At 43.2% G+C, this 11982-nt stretch overlaps 3 protein-coding genes across 3 annotated transcripts; all 3 read left to right on the forward strand.

Moving 5' to 3' along the window:
• Positions 1–179: 179 nt before the first annotated feature.
• Positions 180–1435, forward strand: FOMMEDRAFT_154276 (glycoside hydrolase; the record flags this gene model as incomplete). The annotated part of the gene is made up of 7 exons (XM_007264815.1): positions 180–266; positions 347–443; positions 499–617; positions 670–712; positions 745–785; positions 842–1147; positions 1202–1435. 7 exons carry the CDS (start codon positions 180–182, stop codon positions 1433–1435), a joined length of 927 nt encoding a protein of 308 aa, XP_007264877.1.
• Positions 1436–7268: 5833 nt separating this feature from the next.
• Positions 7269–9571, forward strand: FOMMEDRAFT_81205 (Adenylosuccinate lyase; the record flags this gene model as incomplete). Its single annotated transcript, XM_007264816.1, has 11 exons — positions 7269–7306; positions 7360–7402; positions 7472–7579; positions 7661–7779; positions 7832–7861; positions 7936–8116; positions 8181–8303; positions 8375–8548; positions 8635–8807; positions 8911–9121; positions 9317–9571. 11 exons carry the CDS (start codon positions 7269–7271, stop codon positions 9569–9571), a joined length of 1455 nt encoding a protein of 484 aa, XP_007264878.1.
• A 780-nt stretch (positions 9572–10351) lies between these two features.
• On the forward strand, positions 10352–11430 carry FOMMEDRAFT_80383 (Pkinase-domain-containing protein; the record flags this gene model as incomplete). Its single annotated transcript, XM_007264817.1, has 2 exons — positions 10352–10828; positions 10894–11430. Coding segments are annotated over 2 exons (1014 nt in total), but the record flags the coding sequence as incomplete, so codon positions are not given.
• Positions 11431–11982: the final 552 nt, after the last annotated feature.

Below are 11982 nucleotides of genomic sequence, written 5' to 3' on the forward strand. Positions count from 1 at the left end.
GGTACTTGCAAATACGATCTGTAATATAAATTCACAATGTTGTCGACGGTGCCCAACACGACCCTCTCATTTTTGTAAATATGCTGCACCGAATATTGTGTGTTCTATTTTTCTTTGTCATTGACCTCTCGACATGGGCAGGAGCAACCAGAGTACACAGGAAGGGCTCACATGTACACATGACCTCTCGCGGAAACTCGAGTTCTGATCGGCTTGACACTATCAAGAGTATGTATGCTTTCCAGGGTTTCGTGTATGACATTGATGTGAGTCGTTGGATCCTTCTCGAATTGACGCTGACTGATGAACAAACTTGCACGCGTAGCCTTGACCTTCGAAATCACAGGCAATTAAAGATTTTCAGACCATGCGGTCGGTAGGTGCTCGAAACGTGATCACTTTCGGCATCTGTAACACTGGAAAAGATGTTTCATTCTATGACGGTGGAGTCTTCAGGAATACTTGCAAGCCTACGCCACACCTGATACTTGATAATAGATATTTTAAGTGCCGCAGAAACGGCGGGTATTTATATCATTCCTCTTATTTGGACATTGATGGACAACGGCCAAACGTTTAGTGGAACAGCTGTGCCTATAATGAAGGCAGTGACACAGGTAAGTGATCCCACATTTGCAGACTTAAATTATTACCTTACGCAGATAAAAGGCAATTATAGCCAAGCCAACCTTCGTAATTGCTGTCGCTCTCGGTGCGTAAGCAAATAACGCTTCCTCTGCTCAGTTTCACAGAATTTAATCTATCCTCACTCTGTACGTGACGAGGTAAGTGCTTATGTGGGAGTCTAGATGAACCTAGCCACTCACGCATGCTTTCTTAGCCCCTCTACGACAATGATGCCGGTTCACCAGGGAATCTCGCGAAATACATCCTTGAACTGAAATCCGATCTGAAAAACGCCGGACTCGACATTCCGGTTTCAATATCTGACATGCCATACGGCTGGCAAAGTGCGGGGGACATCTCTTCGGTTGCGGACGAAGTAGACTTCTTTATGATTAATAACTTCCCATACTTTGCACAGAACGCCGAGAACGGCGGTAGCAAGAGCTCGTGGGATAGTTTTGTGAATGGTATCGACTACTTTGAGTCCATAGCAAAAGGCAGACCCTTACTAGTTACACAAGTGAGTAGTCGCCTGGACTATCCGGTCTTCTCTCCTGACTCAAGGATCTATTAGACGGGTTGGCCAAGCAACAAAGATCTCTTTGCACCCAACAGCAAGGATATTGACGCGTCTGTATCTTCTGAACAAGCGTACTGGGTGCTCCTCGACAGTCACTGTGGAGACTTTTTCAAGCCGAAGAACATTGGCTGGATGTGGCGTAGTTTCAATGATGATATGAGTGGCTGGGGAGCTTACGATAGTAATGGAAAACAGAAGTGGAAGCTAAGTGCGAAGACAACCTGTTAAATTCACTTCTACGCAGTCAGGCATTGTATCCAATAAATATAGCGATGACTTGAGAGTACAGCCTTACTTGCATATCTCATTGTGTAACTTTGAGGTGTTAGTGCACTATGTACTTTCTCTCTCGCTTCGCACATCAGAAGGTTGTGATTGTAACGTGTCTATTCGATAACTTATGTGTTTATCTCAGGCATTTGCTCTGAGTCGCGCTCTATCCTAAATTCAACAAGGAAAAGGGAGGATCTTAAAGGGTAAACAGATTGCTCAGTATGCTTGCAGAATACTAGCACTATATTCGCATAAGGTACAAATAATCTTTCATTGCTTGCTGTATAGAGAGCTTCAGTAGCAGCTACACACATAACCTTGAGAGGGCAGCGACAGATAGAAACCAGCAGGTGTTGACATACGCCTATTCTCCCTCTATACAAATGATTATTGTAAGGTTGGCTATGCTGTACAGAATAGAAACTCACTCTTTAGTTGCTCAATGATCATATCCTCTAATACTTCCTGGACACGATCTGTTCTCTTAAAATGCTGCTCTTGAAATCGACCCTCGCGCGGGTCCGCTCCAGGCTCATGGACTATTAGGACATGCATTAACGAAAAGCATCAAGTGATGGGCAATATGGGCTCACTGAAGCCGACCCACGTATAATGACTAAGTCTTCCGTGTACATTGGCATTATCTGGGACATGGTAGACTGACACAGCCATTTTTGTATTTGCTTTAGCATTGTCTGTATGTGAAGCAAGTAAATGAGTCATGCTATTGTAATAGTAGACCATGTACAAACACTCATTGAGTGTATCTGTTACTTCCTTGCTCTTGATAAGTTGTTGTTCTTCTAGTTTGTCCATGAATGTCTTTTCTCGAGCTGATATAGGTAAGTAATGTTCCACATTATTAACCATCATGCTGTAAATAGTATTTACAACTGTACAGCACAACATACAATCTTTATCAGTATGAGCCATACTGCTTCAGAACCTTGTACTTCTAGATATCCAAAGAACTTGTGTAATAATGGTATATTGCAACTAGATTATGGTATTCCTGACGTTTTATATCCTGTCTACCAGGTCTGTTTGCAAACCTGCAAAATTGTGCTCAGAGGAACAGAGTTAATTTGATGAAGTCATGGGTGATACATCAGGAAAAAGTCGCATTTCTTATAATATATTTTAGACTTTGTAAAGTAACATAAGTATTGTATGTATATTGTAAAGTAATTACAAGACTTGCAAATCAATTGTAAAGTTTGTATAAGACATGTCAATGTATATAAAGGCTAAGTAAGTGTTATGAATGAATGCAATCTATTACAAGTATTATACTAACTTTGTATAATAGTACTAAGTATTATGCTTGCATTACATTTTTATTATAATTTTAAAGAAAGGGTGATATTTACAATATAATAATAATGTTGTTGTTGTTGTTGCCTTCTAATTTATGCAAAAGGTATATTAATGTATATAATAGTGTAAGAGCACTTGTTGTATCATTATTATCTTAATAAAAGTATACTATAAGTATATAATATGTATATTATACTTAGACTATCTATGCAAATAGTTTACAATATTTGTAAAAGTTATTTCGTCTACTTGTAATAATTACATAAGTGTGTTTAGAAAGCTATATACTTGTCATATTACTTTTTACTATATTATAAAGTAGATCAATAATTTTATTTTATACCTAAATACAATAATTGAAATGTTCTATCAGTTGACAACTCATATTACAGTTGCTTATGTAATCAACTGCTGAAGATTGAGAGTATATAATGACACATTTCTCTGTCACTCCTTTACTCCTACCTTCACTATCTCCCCAACCCTCTGCCCTAAACACTATGTTGTTGCTTCTGTTCTCTCTAGTCAAGTCCTCTGCTTGCAAGCATCCTACCAGCAGGCACTCTGCCTGTTACAACATAGGCAATAAACATTACTGTACTTGTCTCTCCAATCTGCTGTTACAATGCCTGCACTGAGCCTCAGATTGTGTAATGATGCTACTGAGCTGACTACACTGTCCTTCAACATAAAGCATAAGCAGCCAGTCTACTTCACAATAACCTGCACAATAGTTGCTCATCCATCTCCTCCCAACTTTTTGTCTTTCATCCCTCCCATCCCTCCCACTCCTTGCTCTGCCACTTACATTGCCTCTCCTCTGTTGTCCTTCTTGTTTTATGCTTGCCTTCCTTTTTGTATTTGCATTTGCACTTCTGCATTGTTGACCAATGCTGAACAAGTTCTTCAATAATTCTATGTATTCACATTCTTCTTCCTGCTCTGTAGTGCAAGTAACAATTGACAAGCACATGCAAGCACACTTGTAACAATGTTCATGTTGGATCACTCCCAAGGCACAATCCTCTCTCTGACCCTGTGTGTACTTTCCTTCCCCACCCACCATTCTATCTTAATAGACTCACACTGTATACCTTTACATTCCCTAGTACTGTCTATAACACCATTTCAAATAATGGAAGCAGTAGCTACTACTCACCCCTTCTGAGCCAAGTCTGTCCACACCTTGTACATTACCTTCTCCCTTCAAGCCAGAACGTCCTGGAGATACACCTTGCAATCAATGACTCAGTTTACTGTATCTTCCAATAGACACTATAGATAGACAATAGAGTGTACACACACAGACACAATTTTGTCTACAGTCTGAATCAGCTTGTCTAACACTCTGCATCTTAATCTGTATACACTACTCACACTTGCTACACACCACTATAGTGTGTCAATCTTTTCTTGCTTGTTGCCACTCACTAATCACTCTAAACCTGTCTCACAGGCACAGCCAGTATGCTCTTATACACTATGTCACTATTGAAAGTAGCACCTATAACTTATAATGAATAAAGTCTACAAACCACACATGTGTGCTAATTCTTAGTACTACATTGGGAAAAAGTCTAAATTCTTGTACTACCTTATAATGGTATAAAATAAGTGAAAAAAGTAAAAAAAGTAAAAACACTTGGAACGGATCTCAGTTTCTGAGAAAGTACTACAATTCATTATAAAGTCTGAAAGGTTTGTGCAATTTGTAAACATAAATAAGAGTTATTCTCCTTGGCAATATATAAAATGTATTACAATGGATCTCTAAAATTACAAGGTTAAATCACTCTTGTTAATTATGGCAAATATTATAATTGTTTATAAAGCTCTTAAATCATTTTAATATCTTAATAATAGTTATTTTCCCTTATATCTGTTTGTTATTGAAATAACAGTTTATAATTATATTGAAACATTATATAAATACATTATATCTACAACAATTAGGGGTGAGACAGTTTGTGAGATTGATTGGCTAAGAGTGTGGGTGTGAGCATTGTCAGCATGAGTGGGTAACTGGATTGAGGAGATGGATGAACTGTGATAGTGTGTAGCAAGTGTGAGTAGTGCACTAGGGTTGAGATCTGGAGCATTGAATGAGCTAATTTGAGCTGCATCTGTATGTGCACACTGTATACTCTGACTATGTCTTGCAATTAGAGGTATAGTAAACTGAACTGTTGACTAAGGGGTGTATTCCTGGGGCATTCTGGCCTAAAGGGAGAAAGAATTATTTTACAGTTTGTTAATACTTTATGTATACAAGAGAGTAGCACAATGACTAAACTCCTGTGTCAGGGAAACTTGTTACTTTGCCAGACAGGAATTGCTTGGTAGTAGAAATCATCAGCAATCAAATCATGTGAGTCACTTCTCTGGATCTGTTGAAATTCTCTCTACAATCCTGTGTTGCATTTTAAAACTTTCTGCTACTAATTCGATTTCAGTATAGATTTCCTTGTGTCTATTTAACCAAAAGCCCTGGTATTTCTATTTGGTAACCAATACTGGGTAATATTTCATTCCATTCCATACCATCAAACACCTTCGCAACTGGTGCATGTGCAATGATGGATGCAGGGGGAGCCTGGTCATCACATTTCTCAGCCGGAAAAGGAATCATATATGATTAAGATTTCCCATTTTAATAATGAAGAGGATGTGCACAGCAAAACTTTGATCTACTCAATAGCGGGTGGCCGCATAAATCCTCCTCGCCTCTGCCTGTTGCAGGCCCAAGATACAACGAAGGTATCCGATAGTAACCAGACACCTTGGCTAGGTAACCGAAAAACCGAAATTAAGCATTGTTATGAAATACTCCTGCATATAGTTGTATGAGGGTAAGGAATATATGTGTCTCCTACTTGTTGTTGTGGATATAATTACATTCATATTCTATGGAAGAAATAATGAAAAATGACATTGAAGATGCGCTTTATACTTGATGGAAGTCATGGGTTAACCTTGCAATTTCCGAGAAGTAGTCAGAACCCACAATGTCTGATGAAGCAATTGTGCAGATGGAGGAGAATCTGGCACGTTCCTATTTGTTACCAAAAATACCAAAGACATAGCTACGCAATTTTCTCAAAAACACTGCAATGCATAGCATTAGTAGTTAACAAGTGCTGGAATGCACTTATGCTCCCTCTGTAGCGAATAATGATCATTATAAGATAAGCTATAATGTACAGAACGGCACCTTACTTTCGAGTTCTTCAATGATCTCGTCCTCCAGCGTCTTCTGATCCTCAGTCGTCTTTAGAAAATGCTTATATTGACCTGTTGTTGGATCCTTTCCAGACTCGTGAACTATAAGGGCGCGCATTAATATAATACATTGAGTGATATGCAACATGGGCTTACTGAAACCGACAAAGGTGTAGCGCTGAAGTAAAGGGTGTATATTAGCACCAGGGTTTCTTGGGACCTTGTAGACTGTAACATCCAATTTTATGTTCGAATTCTCATTGTCTGAAATGGAAAAGCAAGTAAACGAGTAAAGCAGATAATAGTTACAGTGAACAGAGTACGAACAGTCATTGAGTGCAGTCGATACTTCGCTGCTTTTGACGAGATCTTGTTTTCTATATTTAATTTTGTCCATGAATGTGTCATTCCCAGCTGGTACAGGTAGTATATATTCCATACTATTAGCTAAAATGCCTGGATTCACAAATGTATAGTAAGACATACGATCCTTAAGGCCTTGAGGCATGTTGCTTTGGAACCTTGTGTATCTGGACAGTCAGAAGGTTGGTGTTACAACGGTGGATTGTGACACGGTCCTGCATCAAACCTGCTTTAAATATCACCTGCTATAATGCATCCTTGGACAGGATGCAAACTTTGACAAAATGCAGCAGAACAAACAAAAGTAAATACGTAAAGTCGCATATATGACTATTATCACATACTAGTACTCCACATAGACCATCAGTACAATGGTGCTCAAAAGTGTATTAAGGATCCACCTGCTTGTTCAAAGACACTCTGCACAAAATGGCGTCAACGACTTAAACCATTGTGACAAAGATGCCGAAAAACCTGCCAGAATACACGTGCAATTCAGAAACGCATCAAGTATCATAGCAACTCGTGGAGGTGCAATGATGTACAGTGTGGGCGATCAAGTGCAAACCTGGGTGAATCCAGAAAGGGTATCGTGAAATGATCAGATTGAGCATCATCAACGGCGTATTACGTTGATGCTCCAATCTTTGCCTATGAACTAGCAGTAGTCTAGGGGTTTTCGTGTACTGGTGTGTTGACGGTCAGGTCACAAATATACCCGTCTTCGATGAACCCGTCAAGGAATATCGACAGATAAGATAAGATATTCCTTTTTTGACTCTGAATCGGATGCGCCCGCCAAAATTTTGATCTGTTCATGACGATTATTGGCATGCTTCGCGCTGCTTAAACTCTTGCTTTCCTCCACCCATTTCAAGCCTAAAATAACATGGAAGCTTTTGATAGCTATCAAACTCCTTTAACCAGGTAACTGGAAAACTGTTTCTATGGGCTTCGTTTCGCTGACAATATACTTGTAGTCGGTATGCAAGCAAGGAAATGGTTCACTTGTTCTCTCCTGCTGTACGTCTAGGACATCATCATCTTCGTATCCTTCTGAAGAGATGAATATAATGGAATTTGGAATCGAAGATGCGCTTCCATACTTGGCGGACGTTATGGCTGAACCTTGCCATTGCCGAGAAGGAGTTGGGACTCAACATATCTGACGAGGCAATTGCGCAGATGAATCAGAATCTGGTACGTTTCTATCTGTTCACCAACAACACAAAGTATAAATGCTAAAAGTCCGGATTATACACATATACACATATTGTATAGCATCTGGACAAGGAACAGTTTGATGTTGCCGCGAAAGAAGAGAAGAAGCGGAGACATGACGTTATGGCACATGTGCATACGTTTGGGACAGTTGCACCTGCTGCTGCAGGCATAATCCAGTCCGTCAACTTTATTCATCGTTATAATTAATACTAAATGGAGAGCATGTAGTCTGGGAGCAACTTCTTGCTATGTTACCGAGTAAGAAAGCCGACCTCACTATATGCGCATCCGAAATAGTTACTGACGGTGAAATGATTTTTTCCCCCGAAAAGTAACGCAGACCTCATCTTCCTGCGAGAAGCCCTTACTCTCATTCTCGCCAAATTGGTAGTCGTCATTGACCGTCTTTCGAATTTCGCAAGGCAGTATCGGGATTTACCTACGCTTGGATTCACACATTTCCAGCCTGCACAGTTAACGACCGTGGGGAAGAGGTGTACACTTTGGATTCAGGTTTACTTCATTTCTCTTAACAACGAAGAAAAGAGCGCATATATTGACGTTTGTCATGTTATAGGAATTACTTTGGGATCTGAGGAATATTAAACGAGCAAGAGACGACCTCGGCTTTAGAGGTGTCAAGGGCACAACGGGTACTCAAGCTAGCTTCCTCGCGCTCTTTGATGGGGACCACGCAAAGGTATCGATAAAATCAATAAAACGAATTGACTTGATTATCCAGAATTAATTCTGAATATATTTTTGAAACAGGTTGAAGCTCTGGACAAACGCGTCACGGAGCTGTCAGGCTTCAGCTACGCCTATCCCGTAACATCGCAAACGTATTCTCGGAAAATCGATATTGACGTTCTCGCACCTCTTGCATCATTCGGCGCCACTGCGCACAAAATAGCTACTGACATTCGTTTGTTGGCTAACCTCAAGGTCCGCCGTCCGCCTTTATTTTCTTTCTCATATGACATGGCATGACGTTGATTGCATTTGGCATTTCGCAAAACGTCCGCATACAGGAAGTCGAGGAACCGTTTGAGGTTGATCAGATTGGTAGCTCCGCGATGGCGTACAAGCGCAACCCCATGCGCAGCGAACGAATCTGTTCTCTGTCAAGACATTTGATGGTGCTGCATCAAAATGCGTTGATGACCTCTAGTGTGCAGTGGTTTGAACGAACCCTGGATGATAGGTAAGATCAAATCGTTTGAATAAATCACGGCCTTGTCGTCGAGAGAGGCTAAATGTGCGTTAACTTACTTCTTGTCTTTACTTTATTTGTTTGTGTGTTGTAGTGCGAACCGACGGATTACTCTGCCGGAGTCGTTCCTGACGGCGGACACTGTGTTGTTGACGTTACAAAACGTCTCGGAGGGGCTTGTGGTGTATCCGAAAGTGATCGCGCGACGGATCAGCCAAGAGCTTCCATTCATGGCTACGGAAAATATCATCATGGCTGTGGTGAAGAATGGTGGCGATCGCCAGGAGGCGCACGAGAGAATCAGGGTAAGTGCTCTTTTTGACCCCCCGTCAACGATGACCCACCCGCGGAGTGCGTCTATCGAAGTTGTGCGTTCTGATATCTCTCGAATCATCATGATCGGGCACTTCACGGACGTGTTGTTCTCCGCGGACTATGGGTGCATTGGTGCATTGCATTTCGCTAACAAGTCTATTTTCACTTTTTTTTTCGTGTTGCAGGTGCTTTCGCATCAGGCGGCACGAGTGGTGAAAGAGGAGGGTGGGGAGAATGATCTGATTGAGAGAGTGAAGCGCGACGCGTACTTTGACGGGATCAAGGGCCAACTGGATGCTCTGCTCGACCCGCGGAGCTTTGTAGGCCGGGCACCGGAGCAGGTGGATCAGTTCCTGAAGGATTGGGTGGAACCTGCGCTTGCCGATGAGGAGTTCAAAAAATACGTCCAGGGAGCCACGAAAGCGGAACTTCTTGTGTAGGTGAGAATTTGTGTCGTGGGTTTCCGAAAGACGAGGATGCGGGTTGGGGATGAGACTTTCGGAGGCGAGGAAAGACGGGAGAAAAATAAAGGAGGTATAGGATAGAGACTGAGAGCGCCCGAGAAGGGGCTCGTATGTATTTTTTGCCTCGAAGAAAACCGAGAACTGCGGATGGAATCAGAGCGGCGAAAACAAGAAAAGGACTACTAAAAATTGGATGTACAGTAGGCTAGTACGACATGGCAACAGAGAAGCTTAAGCTAACAAAAGAACACCCGCGGGCCTCGCCTAAGTACAAAACTCTCGTCCACTTTCAAACTGCAAATTTCTTTTCTTTCCGGCTTGCTATCGTGCCACCAACAGACCGTTGAGCACCAAGCACGACATTGATTCGAGTGCTTAACACTGTCTCCGGGGACGTCGGCGGCGCTGGAATCTAGCAAGTTGTACTGGTGAAGATAACCATAAGAGGCATAAGTAACAGCGCTTTGTAACACTAACAGCCTCAGCTGCTCGTCTTCTCCGACGCGTCTCTTCCTTTCTTCCTCCTCCCTCATTTTCCGTCCGTCTGCCCGCCCACCACCACAAACAACGGGCAGCGAGTCGCACAAATTCCCATATCCTGTGAGTTTTGTCTTGGCGTTGCTGATGTTGCGTGGCACATTGGCGTTCTTTGACATTGTGCGACCATACCGCTCCATCACGTATCCCAGCTGCACTTGCAACTTCACTGACTACCACCACCAGCTCCCTCAGCTGGCTCTCTGATTGTGGGCGAGTATGGCGGACCCATCGAAGAGATTACAGGTACCCGACGACTCTGCCGCAGGGCCATCAGAACCATCGCGTTCGGGTGGTTCAGGTTACAACAACGCAACTCGCCCTGCGTCGACCCAGGTCTACTCTGCGACAGCACAACACTCAGCTGCGGCCCACAATGGATCGCATGTGTCGCGCAAGCGCGCCTCGCACCAGGTCACCACGTCTCAGCCAGAGCGCGAGGAACCACTGGGCTATCGTGATGTTTATTCCCACCCTGCGGCAGTTGCGTACGCAGCCGCCCATCCGCGACGGACGATTCCCAAATTCGGGCCTTACCTGCTTTTGCAAACTCTTGGTGAGGGCGAGTTTGGCAAAGTCAAATTGGGGCTGCATTCCCAGTGGGGCGAAGAAGTCGCAGTAAAGCTTATACGACGTGGAAACATTGACACAGTGGTCCGAATGTCAAAGGTAGAACGTGAAATCGAGGTCCTTCGAGTACGTTTTTTTAGCTCTCATTTTGATCGCGATATCGCTAGACTGATTAATCGGGCATTTTGCAGACTATCAAGCATCCAAATATCGTACGCCTGTACGATGTCATCGAAACTGACAAATACATCGGCATCATCTTAGAATATGCATCTGGCGGAGAATTATTTGACCATATCCTGGCACATCGTTACCTCAAAGAGAAAGACGCTTGCAAGCTTTTTGCTCAACTCGTTTCGGGCGTCTGGTACATCCATCAAAAGAAAATTGTTCACCGGGATCTAAAACTAGAGAACCTGCTTTTGGATCGCCACCGTAATGTTATCATTACCGATTTCGGATTTGCTAATCGTTTCGAACATCGCGCGGACGATCTCATGCAGACGAGCTGCGGAAGTCCTTGCTACGCTGCTCCAGAACTCGTGATCTCGGAAGGTCTCTATGTTGGCTCCGCAGTCGATATTTGGTCTTGCGGTGTTATACTTTACGCTATGCTGGCCGGTTATCTTCCGTTCGACGATGATCCCGCGAACCCGGACGGCGATAATATCAATTTGCTCTATAGGTACATAGTCAATACGCCACTTACGTTCCCAGACTATGTCTCCGCAGAAGCGCGGGAATTACTCTCCCTCATGCTGGTTCCGGATCCGGCGCATCGGGCAGATTTGAACAGGGTTATGGCGCATACATGGCTGAAGCCATATGCACACCTCTTCACTCGTAGTGTGCAGGATCTGGAACGCCTTGCTATGGAACAACATCAAATGAAACGCTTGGCTTACCAGCGCCAGATGAAGCAGCAAGCTGCTGCGGCCGCCGCAGAACAGCAGAAGATGCAGCGCAGCCAGAGTGCTCGAATCGACGGGCCGCAGAGCATGTCCAATGGTCAGCGTGCACGGCACCAACTTCCACCTGCGATGAAAGAAGATCAATTGTACGAGTCGAACCCCGACGACTCGCTCTTCACTTCGCCGGTTCTTCCGCCTGTCAAACGTCACCCCGCTTCTGTTGCGGTCGGTGGAACTTCGTCTGGCTATGACGATGATCCTTTCGGCCCACCACCCATACCGCCCCCTGTTGGAGAAGATGAGGGTGTTGAGATTGTTGAAGAGCATCGCTCACCGAAGGAGACGACGCCTACAAGGCGCTCTTCGAAG

The sequence above is a fragment of the Fomitiporia mediterranea genome (assembly GCF_000271605.1).
Source record: "Fomitiporia mediterranea MF3/22 unplaced genomic scaffold FOMMEscaffold_4, whole genome shotgun sequence".
In the NCBI taxonomy this organism is placed as follows: domain Eukaryota; kingdom Fungi; phylum Basidiomycota; class Agaricomycetes; order Hymenochaetales; family Hymenochaetaceae; genus Fomitiporia; species Fomitiporia mediterranea.